At 35.9% G+C, this 23,920-nt stretch overlaps 1 protein-coding gene across 1 annotated transcript in view; it reads left to right on the forward strand.

The window, feature by feature from the left end:
* Positions 1–23,920, forward strand: part of CFAP47 (cilia and flagella associated protein 47) — an 801,982-nt gene that overhangs the window by 429,295 nt on the left and 348,767 nt on the right. The window contains 1 exon segment of the mRNA XM_053705439.1: positions 15,960–16,180. Coding sequence (XP_053561414.1) covers positions 15,960–16,180 — 221 coding nt within the window.

The raw sequence follows: 23,920 nt of genomic DNA on the forward strand, positions 1-23,920 counted from the left end.
CATCACTATAATTGTTTATGATTGTATATATATCACGCTTAATGGTATATCATGACCAGGAACCTTCACTGATTGATTTTACATATGTATTATGTTAAATGAGATAGGATAAAAGTTTGGGTTAATTTATTATCACTTGTCCATTATTCACATGATTATTTTCGGTAGGGATTTAGGACCATTTAGTTATTTATGGCACCAGTAAGGTTAGAAGTATTTGAGTATGAGGAGAATGGTATGATATTATTATTATATATATTAATAAATAAGGGTCACAATATGTGAAGCACTTTTTATCATGGTCATATGCACATAGTGGTTTATAACTAATGACCTTCTTAGTATAACTCTAATGCATAGCACTGGCAGGGTTGATAGTGTGGTATATAAGGGGTTTGGTAGGTCATTGTACCTTATCAATCAAGGGTTACAATATGTAAATCATTTTCTGACATACAGTATTTTATAAAGAGAAAATGTTGTTAATACAATATAGACCAGTGAGTGTATTGGACTCTAAAAAAATTAGCACGTTTACTTGTTACACTTGTTATAAATATTAGTGTGCGGAGAGCACACCTAGTTTAGGTATGGACCACCAAGCATGGTGGTTATGACCATGTAGAGGGTCAGTTTGTCTCGTTTTTGTTTTGGGTTTTATATTGGGGCACTAGGTAGAGATTCATTTTGGATCATATAGTGGCGATAATCTTTTCAACTTTTCTTGCCATATATACAATGTCACCCATTAGATACCTTGCTGCATCATAGGCTAAACAACAGGAATAGCTGCTGGCACTAGTATCGCTTAGCCATAGGAGCGAGTGTACCCAGTTGTGGGAGTATTTACAGAGGATGTTGCTGACAGCTGAGTGACGTAGTGAGGAGGTGAGTCTTGCCGCTGATGGACCTGAGCTGGGAGAAGTTTCCCCTAAATCGGCCCATATGCGGGAGCTGGATCTAGCTTGCGACACTGATCGGTACCAGAGCCGGTGCTGGTAATGTTTACAGAGGGCTGTGGGCACCGAGGACTTCAATGAGAGAGCCTTTTTTCCATTTGTTAGGAGTTTGAAGATTCGCGGACACGCTCCAGTGGGGGTGTGTAGCGGTTCTCATTTAGGATTGGTTAGAAAGTTGGAACCTATCAGCCTATCATTGGCGTTGACGTCAGACGCCAAACAATCACAGAGGATTGTTTACTTTTTACGATCTGGGTGGCGGTCATTTGTTTTTGACAAAATTGTGTGTATTAGGCGATTAGTGATCCACAGTGAAATACAGAAGATTTAATATAGAAAAATTTCGATATTTGGATATTTTGTGTATTTGTTAGGTACTACGCCAAAGACCAGCAGACAGGTATGAATATTTGGTTTATGGTTATAGAATGAGGTCAATCGCAGAGAGTATGTTATTTATTTAAAGCCACATACCGGGAGCATATATGTTATTCTTTAAACATTCAGTAATGTTATTATGATCCTCAACTGGGGCACTTTTTTCAAAAAGACATTTAGTTAGGTTTTCCTCCCCCATTTAATACAACACATGTACAAGCCCTGCAAGCATATTAGGGTTTGGTATGAGAAGTGTGCAGGTGTATCAACTAATGGGCAATTAAACAAAGGGCCTTTGTGATTGGTTTCTTTTGTCATGAAGGGGGGGCAATACAGGTAGCTCAGGCCTTTATAAGATGTTTATGTAGAGTTAGAACACATGCCTGAGGAAACGGTTGACACCGAGAAACGCGTTGCATGCTACTTACTTACTGTGCATGAGGAATATATGTATTTTATTGCTTTTAATTTTTATTAAAATCCTTCTTTTAATCATATATCCTCATTGCAATTGTCCATTTCTGAGCTACCTGCCAATCCTGATTGCTGCCTAGTATCCTGCTTCATACTCTACACAGCTAGCTGGGTTGCTGAGAAAGCCAGCCTGCCTCTACTGGCACAACTGAGTGCCGCTACAGAATGTGAGTACCCTGCACAGATTGCATATTTACCTGTGTACTCCTACAGATTCACACAGTGGTGTGCCTGTGTTTGCAACTAGCTCCTGTTCCCACATTGCTGGATCCAGTATACACAGTCCATCAAGACATAGAGTCCTCTACCTTGGGTATCCTGGTTAGCCGGTTCAGCCAGCTGGTTTGCTGTGAATACCAGCCTGCCCCTATAGGCACATTGGAGTGCCTTTTCACATTGTGAGTACCCTGCACATGTCTTATATTTGTCGTTGGCTTCTTCAGATTCACACATACGGCGCCTCTTTCCTGTGTTTGATTTTAGATTTATAACCTTTGGAGGGTGAAGATCGAGTGCTGCCTCCAGTCCCATAGAAGACAGATACCTATACTAGATTGGGTTATCCTGGACTTTGTATATTTGTCTATCATCCTGATCTAGGATTGGGTATAATATTGTGAATACACACACTTACATTGTATCTATGTTATCTTAGTACTTTGTTGATTGTTTGTCTGAAACATCCATATATGTTCACGTGGGCCTACATATATATTATACACCGTTCTTAGTAGCGCCCCCTATTGGGTTATTCCCTTTGATCTTCTTCAATCTTTTGTCTTTCATCTTCTTCCCTCTTCTTCTTCCTCCAGCTTCCATCCGATTCTTATCTTCTTATCTTCTGACAAACTTCTTCTTCATGCGATCACCACCTCACACTGAAGCTTGAACATAAGGTTGCACTTTTGAAATTTTTGTCAGCATTCTCGACATTGCATTGGATCCCTTATAAATATATTGCCGCCTTGCAGCACTTTTGAGCTTCAGCTCCTGAGGGAGATTTCTCTAGGGTCATAATAGAAATAAATAATGAAAACGAACAATGAAAAAGAAATACCAGAAAATCCTTCTCTGAACAAGAACATGGAAACCCCAGACGATCATTTTGGCCTTCTGTGTGCCTTGCCAGTGGGGTGCAGACATATCCCACTATGCACATTGGGCAAGGAGTCCACGTCTGGTTTCCCTATCACCCTTTGGGAGACTTCCCCAGGTTCATAATACAAATGTTTACAGAAAAAGAAGTGCTCTATGAGGAATGAACCACAGCTCAGTAACTTATTCTATGGTGAGTTACCACCTAGGAGCAGCCTGTTTTAGCCCAATTGTGCTTTTTACAGTAAAGAACTTCCCTGAAGTATATCAGTCTGATCCCGCCTATCAAGGTTGGTCCAGCCCCAAAATTCCATGCAATCTTCCTTAAAACAAGGAACATGGACACCTCAGATGAGGCTGCACCTCTCTGACATGGCCATAAGACAGACCAAACAATTGTCTGGGGTTGTCATATTCCTTGTTCAGTGGAGAATTGCCTAGTATTTCAGGGCTGGACAGACCTTGCTGGACAGGATCAGACTGATATACTTCAGGAACATTCTCCTTGGAGAAAAAGCACAATTTGGCTAAAAGCGGATGCTCCTAGGTGGTAAGTCACGATAGAACAAGCTACTGAGTTGTTATTCTTTCCTAGTAGTGCTTTCTGTGTGCATCAAGTAAATAAAAATTGTTTATCAGCTTTACTTCTTACAATATTGTGTGTGTATGTATATTTGTAGGTAGTGGTCATTGCTATGCACCACCTTTCAGTTAAGGTAGTATTTTTTTATAATCCCCATATTTTTTTTATAATAGTATTTGTCATTATTATTATTTTTTTAATATTGTGATTTGTTAACTAACTACAGTTTCTCTTTCAGATTTATTATATTAATAAATAGAATAGAAACATGTTTACAATGAAAATTATCCATTTATTTAAGTAATCATATGTTAGAATCATGTACTCACTCATAATTTATTTTATCTTGTGCATATCAATAATATTCAACTTACAATTTAATCAGAATTTCTTGTGAGCAACTAGTTCAAAAACTATACCCTAAATTCAAAATAAAATACTGAGGGCCCTTCGAGAAACTCATTGTTCTCCATGTTCAATCACAGAAACTCCATAGGGAACTACAAAGATTCCAAACACCATCTCTCTGTAGTGGAATTATTTAATTGAAAATAATCCTTTGGGTATTAGAAGCCTGATGAAACTGGTATTTGCTTGACCTTAGACTTACCGCTATTCTAAGAGAAAAAGTACTTTGAGTACACAGCCTGTAATAAAGTGGTATCTCTGGTTGGTTAAAATAAGTAATTAAAAAGATAGCTGACACAATTGAATGTTCTTTCTTTATTATAAATCCAGCATTTGTGACACATATAGTATGATATGAAATACACAAGCTATACATATATCTTTATATATTTATATTACAAGGAACTGTTTTTCTACATTTTTAAATCTCTTTGAAATCAGCACTTTAAAACATTGTGTTCTTTACTGAAAGTCTCAAAGTCAATATTCATGCTAACGAGTTTTGAAATCTGACAGGGTTAGTCTGTCAAAGCCTTGATTTATTCTCTGATGTCCTTTGTAATTTTATAGAAAAAAATTGCTTGTCTGTTTTACAAACAGACCCTTAAAAAACCCATCTACTTTATTCATTTATATCATCCAAAGGACCAATCTACAAGACCCACTGAACTGAAATATACCCAAACACCCAAGTGTCACCCTCTTTTATCCAATACCTAAGTAAGGACCCCTTAACATCTTAGAAACAACTAGATTGATCCCATCTTCAATAAAAACCTACCCACTGTATTCTTGCCCATTTCCTTTGTGTACTTTCTATCCCTTTAAGGGAAATTCCATGAAAACATTTTTCACAGCATGCGCTATTAATGTACAGATTTTAAAATTGAATCTAACTAATTGAATAGGTGTATTGTTACTATACAAATCATTGCATGCAAAGTCTGCTTACTACAGAGTTCTTCAAAACTATGCATTGTTATCCTTACCTTGGTTTACTGCCAGACTCTTTCTTTGCAACATACACAGGCTCTGCCGGACACATTTTTCAACAAATTTGCTTAAAAAAATTAATGGTGGTTACATTTATCTTAATATGAATATGAATTAACAGCAGTTAAAATCCTCTGTCATTCTTTTGTGACTTTGCACTTCCAAACTTTGAATTTAACATTTATGAAGTGTACATTTGATGCAGTGAGATTAAAATTTGAATAATGAAATGTAGGTTGTTACTGTCAAGTGGAATTTGTTATAGCTTTATGCAAAAGCAATTTCTCTTAAATAATATGTCCTAGAAAAATGTCAAATAAAATAAAGCCGTTATATTTTCCATAATGCCCTACACAACATGATCATTAAGGGGGAGATTTAATAAGCCGCGATGCTGCTTTCTCCGTGCAATGTTTCGGGCTCCCTGGAAACAGAAGTTAAGAAGCGGCAGTCGTAAAACCGCTGCTCCTAAACTTCTCCGCCACCTTTTAGGTAGCAGACTTCAATCATCCTGTTCCTATACGATCGGAATGATTGACACCCCTGCTAGCAGCCGATTGGCCGTTAATGTGCAGGGGGCGACATTGCACAAGCATTTCACCATAAATGCTTGTGCAATGTTAAATGGCTACAGTGTATGCTGTCGGCATTTAGCGAGGTTGAATGGACATGATTCGCTACAGTGAATCATGTCTGCTCGACCCATAATAAATCTACTGGTAATGTCTATAATGCTAAAACAAGGCCAATCTACTGAAAAAAATAAATTAGTCCCTATTCTTAATTAAGATTCATTAAATAAACATTAATTAAAAAAATCACCCTCTTGTTCAAATACCGGGCTCCTTTTATTAATTTTTCTTGCTGTGGTAGAGTTATCTGAGATACCGGATTTTGTATTGTAGATAAAATGACAATTGTAAAAATTCAGTTTGAGTGTTTGTTTCATCTAGACAAAATAGTCACTATAATGTGTGTTTCTGTTTTTTAAGGACTTTTTTTTTTATACAAAGTTTTAAGTGATAGTAAATTATAGCATTTGTGAAACGCTAGGATTTAACAATGTAACAAATAAAGGGACTTTCAGTAATGACCTATAAAATACTTCATGCTGAAAGTTCCTTTATTTGTCTGCATAGTTTGATGCGCTGATTGCCTCAGGCTGCCAACGGCAGGACGCTATTTTATCACTGAAGTGATCTTAATCAATAGTATGCTAGCTATCCGGCATAATTCTGGCTATTGGCTAAGAGGTGTAAAGGGACATGAGACCCAAACATTTTCCTTGCAGATTCAGACAGAGCATACAATTTTAAGCAACTTTCCAATTTACTTCTATGAGCTAATATGCTTCCTTCTTTTGATATCCTTTGTTGAAAAGCGTACTTAGGTAGGCTCAGGACATATGAGCTAGCTGCTGATTGGTGATTGCACATATATACCTCTTATCATTGGCTTACTGTAGCTATCAGCTAGCTCCTAGCAGTGCACTGCTGATCCTTCTATAAAGGATACCAAGAGAATAAAGCAAAATTGATAATTACAGTAAATTGCTAAATTGTTTAAAATTGTATGCTCAATCTGAATCATGAAAGAAAAGAAAATTGGATTTCATGTCCCTTTAAGATTATCGGATATATATAGAAATACATATTTAATAATAAAAAATACATTATTTTCTTTGTGAAGGACACATGAATGTAAAATATGATTAACGACCAATGCAGTCGGGTTAGCAAACATTAAGAATTGCTAATGCTAACGTCAATGTGTTTTATTAAAATATTACATATGAAAATCTAAATAATTGATAGAATATATATATATACGTATATATATTTCATTATGTATAATAATTTGTAATAATTATTTAATATTTTTTTAATATTCTATATTTCAATAACATGAAGTTAGCAATTCTTCATGTGCAATAACCTGACCGCGTTAGACCTAAATCGCAAACCCCGATGCTCGTAAATTATATTTTACATTTCTACATTTATTGCATAGAAAATAATGTACTTTTTATTATTAAATATTTATTTCTATATTTACCTGACAATGTTAATGTAAAATACATATCTAAACCTATATGTCTATAGGAAGAGATATACAGGTATAGGTACATATAGATATATAGAGATATGTATTTACAATAAAAAGTACATTATTCTGTAAGTGTAGAACATTGGAATGTGAAATATATACCGTACATATACAGTAAAACACAAAAATACATATATATATATTTATTTATTTAGACATGTCTATGTATGCCTATATATGTTAAAGCCCTTTGCAGCCCTTTTTTTCAAACACCTTATACCCTCTTTCTTTGAGCCCTTATAACATTTTTAATATTTTTTTAAATATTTTTTTTATCAGACAATGTTTATATGAGTGTAACTGTATTTTTAACTGTTTTGTTGTGTTTAATGCACCTTTTCTTTTCTTCTCCTATCCTTTATGCAAGCTCTCAAGTTAACCTGATGAATGAAAATCGTGAATGTGCTCATGCAAGCTCACTTGCTTTACACTTGTAATACACGTATATTTCTGACGCCCGCAAAAAGCCAAAAAAATAACTTGAGCGCTACAGTTAATTATTTATTATTTGTAGCTTTGTTATACAATGCTTCAAAACACTGCTGCCATAGCGTACTAAAGACACATGCACAGTCCTAAGCTCTTACAAGCCTACATAGTTTTAGTCTTCAATAAAAGATACCAAGAGAACAAAGCAAATTTGATAACAAAATTAAATTTGAAAGTTGTTTAAAATTGCATGGTCTTTCCGAATCATGAAAGTTTAATTTTGACTTTACTGTTCCTTTAAGGATATATATTATATGATATATATATACAGGGGAGGAAAATATCATTATAGTTTACTTGTCATTGGTTAAAAGTTATTTGCCCAGGGAAAAAAGTTACTAGTCCACTCAGTGTAAAAGATAGGACATTTTTTTTTTACTCATCCATCTTACACACAGACACAGACGCACAGACACAGACACACACATACACAGACATACACACACACACATACATATACATACACACAGACACACACACATACACAGACACACACACACAAATTTATTCGTACACACATACACAGACACACATACATATACATACACTCAGACACAAACATGCACACACAGACACGCACACATACATACACACACACACAAATGCATACATTCATACACACACATACATATACATACACACAGACACACACATACACACACAGACACACACACATACATACACACACACAGACACACACGCATACACACACACATTTATATATTTATACACACATACACAGGCATACACACACACATACATATACATACACACAGACACACACATGCACACACAGACACACACACATACATACACACACTCATTTTTACATTCATACACACACACATACATATACATACACACAGACAAACACACACAAATTTATACATTCATACAAACACACACATACATATACACACACATATACATACACACACACACAAATATAATTACAAAAAAATGTGACTAGGCAAGTCAAAATGGCATTGCAGGAAATTATTGCTATAAAATATTTACAATTCTCAAGGGGCTGTTTGCTACAATACAACTAGGCCAGCCAATGTACTCTGAGCACATGAAAATAAATAGCTGAATAATTAACAACATTATATAAAGTATGATACTATTAAATATATTATTCACTTGTACAATACTGGTCCCCATGCCAATTCTTTCAAATGTGTTGTGTAAAATATTTGTATTCAACTCAGTTGTTTTTTTGTTTGAAGCACTGCTGTTTGAATCATTTAAGCTGTCCAATATAACACTTACCCAATCATATGAATTTATGACATTTGCAGTTAACAGTTTCATATAATTCTATGATCAGAACAACATTTCATGAAATTCCAAATACTTTTTTGTTTACAACTTTTAGAGTTTAGAAGTAGGATTTGAGATATAGATTTTTTTATTTGACCTAGAAACCATTGTGTTTATTACATGTGAACTGAACAAGCAGAAAGCTTAAAGATTTTTAAAACAAACAAAAAAACAAAATACAAAAACAATACAAAATAAAAAAAAAAGATATTAAGCTTGAAACACTCCAAAAATAGGGTTTCAAGAAGCAAAGCTGTTAAAACAAAAAAGTTCAAAAGTCACATGAAAAGAAACTAAAGGCTAGATTTAGAGTTCTGCGTTAGCCATCCAAACCAGCCTTAAGGGGTCCTAACGCTGGTTTTGGCCGCCCGCTGGTATTTAGAGTCAGTCAGGAAAGGGTCTAACGCTCACTTTCCAGCCGTGACTTTTCCATACCGCAGATCCCCTTACGCCAATTGCGTATCCTAGCTTTTCAATGGGATCTTCCTAACGCTGGTATTTAGAGTCTTGGCTGAAGTGAGCATTAGAACTCTAACGACAAAACTCCAGCTGCAGAAAAAAGTCAGGCGTTAAGAGCTTTATGGGCTAACGCCGATTCATAAAGCTCTTAACTACTGTGCTCTAAAGTACACTAACACCCATAAACTACCTATGTACCCCTAAACCGAGGCCCCCCCCCACATCGCCGCCACTATAATTACATTTTTTAACCCTTAATCTGCCGACCGCACACCACCGCAACCTACATTATCCCTATGTACCCCTAATGTGCTGCCCCTAACATCGCTGACACCTGCATAATATTTATTAACTAACTAATCTGACCCCCAACGTCGCCGCTACCTACCTACACTTATTAACCCCTAATCAGCCGACCGGACCTCGCCGCCACTATAATAAATAGTATTAACCCCTAATGTGCCCTCCCTAATATCGCTGACATCTAACTTAAAGTATTAACCCCTAATCTGCCGACCGGAGCTCACCGCTACTATAATAAATTTATTAACCCCTAAAGCTAAGTTTAACCCTAACACCCCCCTAAGTTAAATATAATTTAAATCTAACGAAATAAAATAAATCTTATTAAATAAATTAATCCTATTTAAAGCTAAATACTTACCTGTAAAATAAACCCTAATATAGCTACAATATAACGAATAATTATATTGTAGCTATTTTAGGATTTATAAATATTTTACAGGCAACTTTGTATTTATTTTAACCAGGTACAATAGCTATTAAATAGTTATTAACTATTTAATAGCTACCTAGTTAAAATAATTACAAAATTACCTGTAAAATAAATCCTAACCTAAGTTACAATTAAACCTAACACTACACTATCAATAAATTAATTAAATAAACTACCTACAATTATCTACAATTAAATCAACTAAACTAAATTACAAAAAAAACAAAACACTAAATTAAAAAAAAATTAAAAAAGATTACAAGAATTTTAAACTAATTACACCTACTTTAAGCCCCCTAAAAAAATAACAAAGCCCCCCAAAATAAAAAAAATGCCCTACCCTATTCTAAAATAAAAAGTTAACAGCTCTTTTACCTTACCAGCCCTTAAAAGGGCCTTTTGCGGGGCATGCCCCAAATTAAACAGCTCTTTTGCATTTTAAAAAAACATACAATACCCCCCCAACATTACAACCCACCACCTACATACCCCTAATCTAACCCAAACCCCCCTTAAAAAACCTAACACTGGGGGGAACTTCCGGGAGGCGGCCATGATAGGTCGCACTTTACCACTCTGCTCTAGCCTATCTCTCAGTATTGCTTAAAATAGCACTTCAAATGCCTCATTTAAATGCTACATTGCCTGATTTTGGAAGCGCTACAGATCCTGCTTTAGATGAGCTTACCACCTCTCAGATGATCATGTTAATGAGCACCCGGAGCACAGCCTAAGGCTGAGGCCTTGTATCTACCCCCCGGCGAGGTTCACCTAAACCTTGTCGTTAGGCAGCACGTAGTGCTGAACTCAAATCATCACATCTATAATCTGCCTGATTAGAGAACTGCATCGAAGATAATGGATTGTGCTACTGATATTCTGAAAGAGCTGAGCCGTTTGCTGAAGGAACATCATGCTACATTCGAGTCTATCTTACAAAACACTTTCCATCCTGGGGTTAATCATTCGCCCCATGCAGTCACACGAGAGGAGCCTATGCCGCAAGACTGGGAAAACAAGGTCTCTCTTAATGGTAATCTGGACTCCTGGAGCTCACTACCCACTTCTACTGCATTGATGAGAGACCGGGGGAGTAATACAGCGGTGTCCACTGGAGTGGCCGACAGAGCTGTTCAGCTAGACGCTAGTAAGACTGTTTGCAACACCAAGTCAGATGTGTGGGTGTCTATTACACCGGCGAGCCTATTACTCACCATACCTCGGCAGAGGACTACTGAACAATCGCCCACAAGCTCTTCAATGTGTAAACTCATTAACAGTTTCTGCAGACGGCGGGAGGAAACACAATGCTTTACCGCACCTGGCACCCTTGTCTCTGCGGTATCGTTGCAACCTCAATGGGATCCTGGCGGTCTGATTTGGGCCTCTTCCTTTTTGGCAGCAAGGGTAGCTGGAGCAAGCTGACCAATTCTATTTCAATGTGGACTCCATGATCATTGCACTCATTTTTAGGTGGCCTTGCTGCAATTTAGCTGGAGTTGTGACGGATAACAGTGGTCATAATGCTATGGATAATGGTGTATATATTTTGGTCATGTTTATGTTGGAACACTATCGTTTGATATTACCAAGGTTAAGAGTCAATATTTCCCCCATTTGGCGATACAGTGTTTAGCACATGGTATACCAGATATCCTAGATAAGTTTTATTTCATATAGTGGACGACTGTTCTAATGTGAGAGTGGGGTCATGGTTCCCCTCTTATTATAGTTTATATACCAGTACTCCATACGAGACCACTCCAGGGACTTGTGGCATATCCTTCAAAGTTTTAATTACCTATGACACACCAAATATTTCGTGCCTAGCAACACCTTGTGTCCTGCATCCATCTACTTGTTTATAATAATCTGTGTTCACCAGGGGGCCCTGATTTAACATCGCTGAGTCATTTATCCCTGCAGTTGTAGCTACCTAGGCTACCCCTTTATACATTTTCATGTCACATGACAGTATAATCATATATACTGTTTTTATAGGGGGGTTTAATTCAGTGATATAGTAGGAACTTATGATGTATCATGTACCCTGTTATCTTTATATAACGCTACTGAATCTCCATTTGAACAATAGTAAGTTTTGTGACGACATAATAGTATGTACTCCATGTCAGGGGATCTCAGGATCAGTGTACCATGATAGGAACTAATCGCATGGGTATTTAATCCTATAGCCATGATGTTTTATATTTCATGTGTGTTTGATCTGGTTGCCTGAAATGCTCATATAATTATCTAAGGAGCACACATTTCCTATTTACATGGCCCCTAGCTGTTTGTGTTTTTTTTTTTTTTTTTTTAATCATTTTTCAATACTCAGCAGTATGTACACTTCATAAACGTTATATTACCTATATGCTCCGTTCTTGCTTTTATATAGAGAGGGTATTTAGCTACCTATTCATTTATGCGTTAGACCACATTACAACCTTTGAACCCTGCTTACACCCATAATACCTTAGTGAACCATTTTAAGATGATGTCTTGTTCCCAGCGGCCGAGGTAGCGGGACATCTATTTATCTCTTCACTTTTTCTGGTTACTAGTAATCATTTATAAACTGTCAATATGGGTGTATATTTACCCTGGAACATGGTCTGGGTGTGTTTTGCCATTTTAGACTCTGGCTGAATATTATCTATCTCCTCATTTAGCTTGGTGGTGGAGACCCCTTCCTTGGGACAACCTCACATATAATTCCCTCTTACTTTTTCAACTCTAATATTTTATGTAGCTATAATCACCAAAGTTTAAAGCAGTTACATTTCCCATTCAGTATTTTCGTAATACTTTAATGTTATATTGCATTTATACTTCAGGCAGAGCCATACCAACAATCTTTAAGTGTTATCCTACCTTGTTAAAATGTTCATCAGAAATATAGTATCACAAAAAATAAAAAATAAGAGGTCCTTCACTTGGGGTCCATGAGTGGCCCCTTCACATCAAAGGTTACTTACCTTACACTATGTTAACTATAATTGTGTGGTCCAAGAGCGGCCACTATAATCATTAGGTGGGTTTACAGTTTGTTATGTACCCATCGCCTGTACTGACAGTGTAATGTGCCATTTAATCATACTGTCCATTTTCTTCACTTGTTTATGTAGCCTACCTGTAACAATTTGCATTCTTTTGTATGTATGTTTTGGCAACTATTAATTGTATGTTTTGAAAAGAACCTCAATAAAAAATATTTAAAAAAAAAAAAAAAAACCTAACACTAAGCCCCTGAAGATCTCCCTACCTTATCTTCACCACGCCGGGTATCACCGATCCGTCCAGAAGAGGGTCTGAAGTCTTCATCCTATCTGGCAAGAAGAGGTCCAGAAGAGGCTCCGAAGTCTTCATCCTATCCGACAAGAAGAGGACATCCGGACCGGTAGACATCTTCATCCAGGCGGTGTCTTCTATCTTCATCCATCCGGCGCGGAGCGGGACCATCTTGAAGCAGCCAACGCGGATCCATCCTCTTCTACCAGCGACTCCAGACGAATGAAGGTTCCTTTAAGGGATGTCATCCAAGATGGCATCCCTCGAATTCCGATTGGCTGATAGGATTCTATCAGACAATCGGAATTAAGGTAGGAAAAATCTGATTGGCTGATTGAATCTGCCAATCAGATTCAAGTTCAATCCGATTGGCTGATCCAATCAGCCAATCAGATTGAGCTTGCATTCTATTGGCTGTTCCGATCAGCCAATAGAATGCGAGCTCAATCTGATTGGCTGATTGGATCAGCCAATCCGATTGAACTTGAATCTGATTGGCTGATTCAATCAGCCAATCAGATTTTTCCTACCTTAATTCCGATTGGCTGATAGAATCCTATCAGCCAATCGGAATTCGAGGAACGCCATCTTGGATGACGTCCCTTAAAGGAACCTTCATTCGTCGGGAGTCGCTGGAAGAAGAGGATGGATTTGCGTCGGCTGCTTCAAGATGGTCCCGCTCCGCGCCGGATCAATGAAGATAGAAGACGCCACCTGGATGAAGATGTCTACCGGTCCGGATGTCCTCTTCTTGCCAGATAGGATGAAGACTTTGGAGCCTCTTCTGGACCTCTTCTTGCCGGACAGGATGAAGACTTCGGAGCCTCTTCTGGACGGATCGGTGATACCCGGCGTGGTGAAGATAAGGTAGGGAGATCTTCAGGGGCTTAGTGTTAGGTTTTTTAAGGGGGATTTGGGTTAGATTAGGGGTATGTGGGTGGTGGGTTGTAATGTTGGGGGGGTATTGTATGTTTTAAATGCAAAAGAGCTGTTTACTTTGGGGCATGCCCCGCAAAAGGCCCTTTTAAGGGCTGGTAAGGTAAAAGAGCTGTTAACTTTTTATTTTAGAATAATTGTTATTTTTTTAGGGGGCTTAGAGTAGGTGTAATTAGTTTAAAATTCTTGTAATCTTTTTTTATTTTTTGTAATTAATGTTTATTTTTGGTAATTTAGTTTAGTTGATTTAATTGTAGATAATTGTAGGTAGTTTAGTTAATTTATTTATTGATAGTGTAGTGTTAGGTTTAATTGTAACTTAGGTTAGGATTTATTTTACAGGTAATTTTGTAATTATTTTAACTAGGTAGCTATTAAATAGTAAATAACTATTTAATAGCTATTGTACCTAGTTAAAATAAATACAAAGTTGCCTGTAAAATAAATATAAATCCTAAAATAGCTACAATATAATTTTTCGTTATATTGTAGCTATATTAGGGTTTATTTTACAGGTAAGTATTTAGCTTTAAATAGGAATAATTTATTTAATAAGATTTATTTTATTTAGTTAGATTTAAATTATATTTAACTTAGGGGGGGTGTTAGGGTTAGACTTAGCTTTAGGGGTTAATACATTTATTAGAGCAGCGGCGAGGTCCGGTCGGCAGATTAGGGGTTAATAATTGTAGGTAAGGTAGCGGCGACGTTGGGGGCGGCAGATTAGGGGTTAATAAATATAATATAAGGGTCGGCGATGTTAGGGGCAGCAGATTAGGGGTACATAGCTATAATGTAGGTTGCGATGGTGTCCGGAGCGGCAGATTAGGGGTTAATAGTGTAATGCAGAGGTCAGCGATAGCAGGGGCGGCAGATTAGGGGTTAATCAGTGTAAGGTTAGGGGTGTTTAGACTCGGGGTTAATGTTAGGGTGTTAGGTGCAGACTTAGGAAGTGTTTCCCCATAGGAAACAATGGGGCTGCGTTAGGAGCTGAACACTGCTTTTTTGCAGGTGTTAGGTTTTTTTTCAGCTCAAACTGCCCCATTGTTTCCTATGGGGGAATCATGCACGAGCACGTTTTTGAGGCTGGCCGCGTCCGTAAGCAACGCTGGTATTTAGAGTTGAAGTGGCGGTAAATTATGCTCTACGCTCCCTTTTTGGAGCCTAACGCAGCCCTTCAGAGAACTCTAAATACCAGCGTTGTTTAAAAGGTGCGGGGGGGAAAAAAACACGCGTAGCTAACGCACCCCTTCTAACGCAAAACTCTAAATCTAGGTGCAAAGAAATTATTTTTTTAATCTGGTTGGGATACTGATGTAGAATTCTTTGATTGTAATGTGTAATATAGAGTATATGTAGTATACAGTAAAATAAATAATAATTAAAAACATGTGAAACACTTGTTTACTCTCGGATTAGAATGCTTTTGAACTTTAAAACAATGTAGACAGTCACTTGGAATATAAACTAATGTTTGGAGAAGAATATGCTAATCTGCAGGTTAATCATAATTCTTATACATTAGTAGAAAGCCTCTACTAAAATGTAACTAAAGTCAACAAAACATAATTGTATTTGGTTGTATTATTTTTTGTTTGTTTGCTCACTACACTCCATCGTTGTGGTTGATATACTAGTGTACACTGTCTCACCATGTAATTCTTTCTCCTCCTGAAACAAAAATGAAACATGATTATTGTAACTTATACATTTTATTTCCCTTTAGGTAAATCCAAAAATCATATTCGTTTAAAATGTGCACATAATGATATTCTGAGGGAAAATCTTAAAATTTCATTGGTCAATGAAGCAAAAGAGAAGGCGTTGGCAGTTGCGGCTCAGCTGCAGATGACTGATTTGGAATACACTCAAAGAAAGGTCACAGGAACACTGGAGAGCAGCAGTGTCAGAGTTGCAATGGCAGCATTAGAACAAAATACAGTTAAGGTAAATATTTACTTAATTCAGTCTGCATAAAATAGATTTTAATGTAAACTGTTTAGTTTTGCATAGTAAAACAACTTTGCAATATCCTTTCATTATTTAATTTGCCCGTTTCGTGTAATTTAGCTCTGAAAATTGTGGCTTTTCTAATTCTCAGAGTTTGAAATGGCTAACCATGCTACATATATAACAGATAACACTTGCAAAACAATGCACATTATACTAACAATATGACCATTGCTAGCCTTGTCAGTTGCAGACTCAAGGAAGTATTGGCTCCTCCAAATGAAGTGAGCGGTGGGTAGAGTTTGGCTATTGAAAACTAATTGCAGCAAATAAGACGTTAATTTGTTAAAAATGTTAGACTTGGCAGATATGTTATTCTATTGCAAAAGGGCAGAAATGTCTTGCATTTACTGTCCCTTTAACAATACATTTCAGCCCTCTAGGGCAGGGGTGAGCAACCTTGGCTCTCCAGAGGTTTTGGAACTATATTTCCCATGATCCATGTTCATACACTTGAAGCTGGCTGAGGATCATGGGAAATGTAGTTTCAAAACTTCTGGGGAGCCAAGGTTGATGACCCCTGCTCTAGGGTATCCAAGGAGTTCATTTAAATGCATAACGGCTGCTGCTAATCATAGTTGAATAATATGTTATTCTTTTGAAGTCAAATTATTCTTGTAACTAAAACTTAACACCAGTGGAATAAGTACTATAGAAAAGTTCCCAGTGAAAGCAACCCTAGAGCATCTTGTAAGACGTTGTTCTTTCCCTGTACTTACACTGTTAACTGCAGGTGTATGCCGTTCTTTCACATTCCCTAATGCAGTGATTATACAAAGTGTTTTATACATAATATTTCATTATCATGATTATGTACTCTATAAAATATAAAATGACCAGGTTATTATAACTTCATAAGCTTTAAGAAATCTATATAAGATTACATATAAAAGAAAATAGCAAATTAAACAAAAAGGAATAATGAGTTTTTCTTCTCTTTCTCCTTTTCCCCCCAGTTAAAACAACCTTGAATATGTTGTTAACATAACTCATTTGAAACCACTTTTGTCACTGTTCAATAGCAATTTGTAAATCTATACTATTGTATGATTTCTATATACTATATTTGATTTTGATTTTATTTTGTCTTCTGGCAAGTAGCACAAATGTCTGCTGTCAAAGAGAAAAATTATATGAAATGTGTTCCTCCAGTAAATGTTAGCAATAAAGAATGTTCCCTTCCACTCAAGACTTCATTTAGGAGTACCTATTGTTCAACAGAATGGCATTGAAATCTAGCTATTTGTTTTGGGGTTTTTTTTTACCAAGGGACATATTACATGAACTGAACATTTAGCTGCCAATATTATTCTAAATTGTTCAGCAGCTTTTGTTAAGCTATTGTTTCTGGACTCCAATGACTGTAAAGGCTGTCCTTGTATGCCTTCAAAGTCTGTCAATGACTTACATTTGTAGAAAAACTCAACTATCTTACCCTTTGCTAAAATAATTTAGGGTTCAAATAGATTAATATGTCCCATGTTTAAAATATATGTATTCCTTTCTAGAATATAAACAGCATAGCTAAAGGTCAGACCAGAAATTTGGTTTGAAATACTGGACATAACTCTTTTGCTTTCACGTCAGCTCAAATTCAATGTCATTTTAAATATTCTAAGAATGGTCATATTCCGTCTGTACTATTAAAGGGATACTAACCCATCATTTTTTCTTTCATGATTCAGATAGAGCATGCACTTTTAAGCAACTTTCTAATTTGCTCCTATTATCAATTTTTCTTTGTTCTCATGTTATCTTGATTTGAAAAAGCAGTAATAAAAGGTTAGGAGCCGGCCCATTTTTTTAGTTCAGCACCTTGGTAGAGCTGCTGATTGGTTTGCTACATTTAGCCACAAATCAGCAAGTGCTACCCATGTGCTGAACAAAAAATGGTCTGGCTCTAAAGCTTACAGTACTGCTTTTTCAAATCAAGATAGCATAAGAACAAAGAAAAATTGATAATAGGAGTAAATTAGAAATGTGCTTAAAATCTCATGCTCTATCTGAATCATGAAATAAAAAAATTGGGTTTAGTATCCCTTTAAGCATAAAAAAAAAACAAAAAATAATTTAAAAAAAAGATGTAAAATATTTCTGGCAAATTGAATCCATAGGCAGATGACATTATAATGTGTAACATTTCATTAATGGGATAGTTAGTAAATAGAAAATGAGAAATTAAATCACCTAGTATTGTGTACAGTATATTCCAGTAACTGAGTTACTGCAGCAATATATTTGTTATATACTATGTCAGAGAGATATATGTCCACAGAATAATGTAAATTAGCAACCAAATAGGACAAACTAGATAAATGTTTGCTCCAAACCATTTTGATACTTATACACACATATGTGTTTATCACTGATATGAGGAATTAGTTAAAGCACAACATATTCCTTTTACTTATTCGATAAACAGTGTAAAAATGTTTGACCAAAGTATGGTACTAGATCCCTTCTTTTGTAGCTGTGTTTGCAACCACCCATTTTGACTAACATTTTTATGTAGACTTTATCTTTCTTTTATTTGCTCAATGTATAACAAATAAACAAAACTTGTTCAATTGTGTTCCAAATATTATATGAGCATTCACTAAGAAGAGATTGGATCTGCCTCCCAACTTATGGACAGGAACCAAGTAACTCTTACTTTGAAAGGCTGATAACCCACAAGTTATGCATGGATGATAACACTACTGCCTTGCATATGTCTGAGCCTAAGGTGTTAAGATCTGTTGCCCAGGAAGAAGATACAGTCTGTAGCTATGGGTCACAAGAAACCATTGTGTCTTTTGCCTTAAAGGGGCAACAAACACTTTGAGATTGTAATATAAAATGCTTAAAGGGCCATGATAGAGGAAAAATTACATGTTCTATATTGTTATATCATATAGATTTAGCACTAAAATATATTACACCTGTTTTTTTCTGCAGAGTGAGATGATATCAATTTCCATCTTGTAACATTTTATGGTCATTGATTTATAGTTTTCCATACACACACTGATGTTTAAATAAAATTTAGATATTTTTCAACATGTCCCTTTAAAGTTATTATTTACCAAAAGCATTAAATTATATATATATATTTTTTTTTAATTTACAGCCACCCAGCGCTTCTTCTTTTACCAATAAAACTAATGTTATTGAGTATGATGTTGAAATAAGCACGCCTCATCAGATTGAAATTCCCAAGAAAATCTGTATTCCTTTGCCAACAAAAAGTCGAGGCAATTTTTTGAACAAGCAAGGTAATAAATATTTAATGTAATTTACCATACGTTTGTAATTACCAATTAATATTTGTTTATTTTCTTTGATTTAATCAACAATTAAAGAATATTTTTTTATAACATTAAAATTTAATTGGCTGCATTGACAATGTCACTGGAACATCTCTTCAAGAAGCAGCTTTCTAATAAAAGAAGAAGCAGAAACCCTTGTTTTGGCAAAATGTATCTTGAGTTGATGTTTATATCCTTCAAAGGGGAATTTAAGACAATATACCATGGTCAGTGCTAAAATAAATGCACTACACCAAAAAGCAGAACTTCTTTTTTTGTGTAAGTAAAAAAAGAAAGTGTAGCTTTAGTAGTTTGCTTCCATTTTTCTATCACATTTACACTCATTACCTAGCAACAGTGCCCCAGTATATATGAACAGTTTTAAATAAATGTGAATAAAATTACCTTTTTATGTTTGAGGTGCCCCATCAGTAAATAAACAGTAGCAACATAGGTATCAATTTTACACACACACATGCACAGTTTTACACGCATACAAACATACACACACATGCACAGTTTTACACACACACACACAAACATACACACACATGCACAGTTTTACACACACAAACATACATACACATGCACAGTTTTACACACACACACACACACACACAAACATACACACACATGCACAGTTTTACACACACAAACATACACACACATGCACAGTTTTACACACACAAACATACATACACATGCACAGTTTTACACACACACACATACAAACATACATACACATGCATAATTTTACACACACACACACACAAACATACATACACATGCACAGTTTTACACACACACACAAACATACATACACATGCATAATTTTACACACACACACACACAAAAAAACATACATACACATGCACAGTTTTACACATACACACACATGCACAGTTTTACACACACAAACATACATACACATGCACAGTTTTACACACACACACAAACATACATACACATGCATAATTTTACACACACACACACACACACAAAAAACCATACATACACATGCACAGTTTTACACACACACACACAAACATACACACACATGCACAGTTTTACACACACAAACATACATACACATGCACATCTTTACACACACACACACACATACACAGTTTTACACACACACACAAACACACACATGCACAGTTTTACACACACACACACAAACATACACACACATGCACAGTTTTACACGCACACAAACATACACACACATGCACAGTTTTACACACGCACACAAACATACAAACACATGCACGGTTTTACACACACAAACATGCATGCACATGCACAGTTTTACACACACACACACACACACATACAAACATACATACACATGCATAATTTTACACACACACATACAAACATACATACACATGCATAATTTTACACACACACACACACACACACACACACACAAACATACATACACATGCACAGTTTTACACACACACACACACAAACATACATACACATGCATAATTTTACACACACACACACACACACACACACACACAAAAAAACATACACACACATGCACAGTTTTACACACACACACACACACACACACACACACACACACACAAACATACACACACATGCACAGTTTTACACACACAAACATACATACATATGCACAGTTTTACACACACACAAACATACATACACATGCACAGTTTTACACACACACACAAACATACATACACATGCATAGTTTTACACACACACACACACACACACAAAAAAAGATACACACACATGCACAGTTTTACACACACACACACACAAACATACACACACATGCACAGTTTTACACACACAAACATACATACATATGCACAGTTTTACACACACACAAACATACATACACATGCACAGTTTTACACACACACACAGACATACACATGCACAGTTTTACACACACAGACATACATACACATGCATAGTTTTACACACACACACACACACACACACACAAACATACACACACACATGCTCAGTTTTACACACACAGACATTACACACACAGACATACATACACATGCATAGTTTTACACACACACACAAACATACACACACATGCACAGTTTTACACACACAAACATACATACACATGCACAGTTTTACACACACACACACACACACATACAAACATACATACACATGCATAATTTTACACACACACACACACACACACACACAAAACATACATACACATGCACAGTTTTACACACACACACAAACATACATACACATGCATAATTTTACACACACACACACACACACACAAAAAAACATGCATACACATGCACAGTTTTACACACACACGCAAACATACACACACATGCACAGTTTTACACACAAACATACACACACATGCACAGTTTTACACACACAAACATCCATACACATGCACAGTTTTACACACACACACACAAACATACACACACATGCACAGTTTTAAACACACAAACATACATACACATGCACAGTTTTACACACACACACACACAAACATACATACACATGCACAGTTTTACACACACACACACATACACACACAAACATACATACACATGCATAATTTTACACACACACACACACACACACAAACATACATACACATGCACAGTTTTACACACAGACACAAACATACATGCACATGCACAGTTTTACACACATACACATACACAAACATACACACACAACACACAAAAATACATTTAGTTTAACTTTAAAGTTAAAAAACTTTTGCTTAAAGGGACAGTACACTGTAAAAAATTTTTTCCATTAATGTATTTTAAATGACTTGTTATTCCAACTGCAGAGTATAAAATATTTGAGAAATTCCATTTTCATGCTTATTTGTGTATATGAAGTAGCTGATTTTGTGCTTTGAAACCACAGCTTATTACAATGGGTTGAACTTAAAGGTGATATCAGATCTCATTATGTTCTAAGTTTGTGTAAACAGACTTGCTTCCTTATCTTTTATTTGTCTGGAACACCAAAGCTCAATACAAAGGGCGCGATCCGATATAGATCGTAGTTTGTGGCGCAAGCGAGGGAACCCGCGTCGTCCACAGTTTCAGCTCGCAACTCGAGCTATCCCATATACTGCGCCGTCAGATGCTAAAGTGCCGTAAGTCAGATAAACCAGCGATGTCCAGAAATCTGCGCAAGTACAAATTTCTGGCGTCGCCAGTGACTTACGGCACGTTAGAAACTGCCGGCGCCTACAAAACCTGACTAAAGTCTAAATCACCCGCACTGTCTAACACGCCTCCCTAACATAGCCCGACACGTCTAACCCTCTATCCACTATCCCCCCTCACTATCCTAACAATAAAATATGTATTAACCCCTAAACCGTCGCCACCTATATTAAATCTATAACCCCCCTAAAGTGAGCCCCTAACACCACCGCCATCTACCTTACCTACCCCCTAAAGTGAGCCCCTACCCCGCCGCTATCTATTGTAAAATTATTAACCCCTAATCTAATCCCCTATACCGCCGCCAGCTATATTAACTATATTAACCCTAATTATATTAGGGTTAATATAGTTAATATAGTTATTACATTATATATATTAACTATATTAACCATAATTATATTAGGGTTAATATAGTTACTATAGTATTTATATTAACTATATTAACTCTAACCCTAACACCCCTAACTAAATTATTAAATAAATCTAATTCATATTATAAACTAAAATATTCCTATTTAAATCTAAATACTTAAATATAAAATAAACCCTAAGATAGCTACAATATAATTAATAATTACATTATAGCTATGTTAGGGTTTATATTTATTTTACAGGTAAATTGTTAATTATTTTAACTAGGTATAATAGCTATTAAATAGTTATTAACTATTTAATAGCTACCTAGTTAAAATAATTACCCAATTACCTGTAAAATAAATCCTAACCTAAGTTACAAATACACCTACACTATCAATAAATTAAAGAAACTACAAATATCTATCTAAAAATACAATTAAATAAACTAAACTAAATTAGAAAAAAAAACAAACACTAAATAACAAAAAATAAAAAAAAGATTACAAGATTTTTAAGCTAATTACACCTATTCTAAGCCCCCTAATAAAATAATAAAGCCCCCCAAAATAAAAAAATTCCATACCCTATTCTAAATTAAAAAAAGTTCAAAGCTCTTTTACCTTACCAGCCCTTAAAAGGGCCTTTTGTGGGGCATGCCCCAAAGAAAACTGCTCTTTTGCCTGCAAAAAAAAACACAATACCACCCCCCAACATTACAACCCACCACCCACATACCCCTAATCTAACCCAAACCCCCCTTAAATAAACCTAACATTACCCCTTGAAGATCTCCCTACCTT

Source organism: Bombina bombina, chromosome 3, assembly GCF_027579735.1.
Source record: "Bombina bombina isolate aBomBom1 chromosome 3, aBomBom1.pri, whole genome shotgun sequence".
NCBI lineage: Eukaryota > Metazoa > Chordata > Amphibia > Anura > Bombinatoridae > Bombina > Bombina bombina.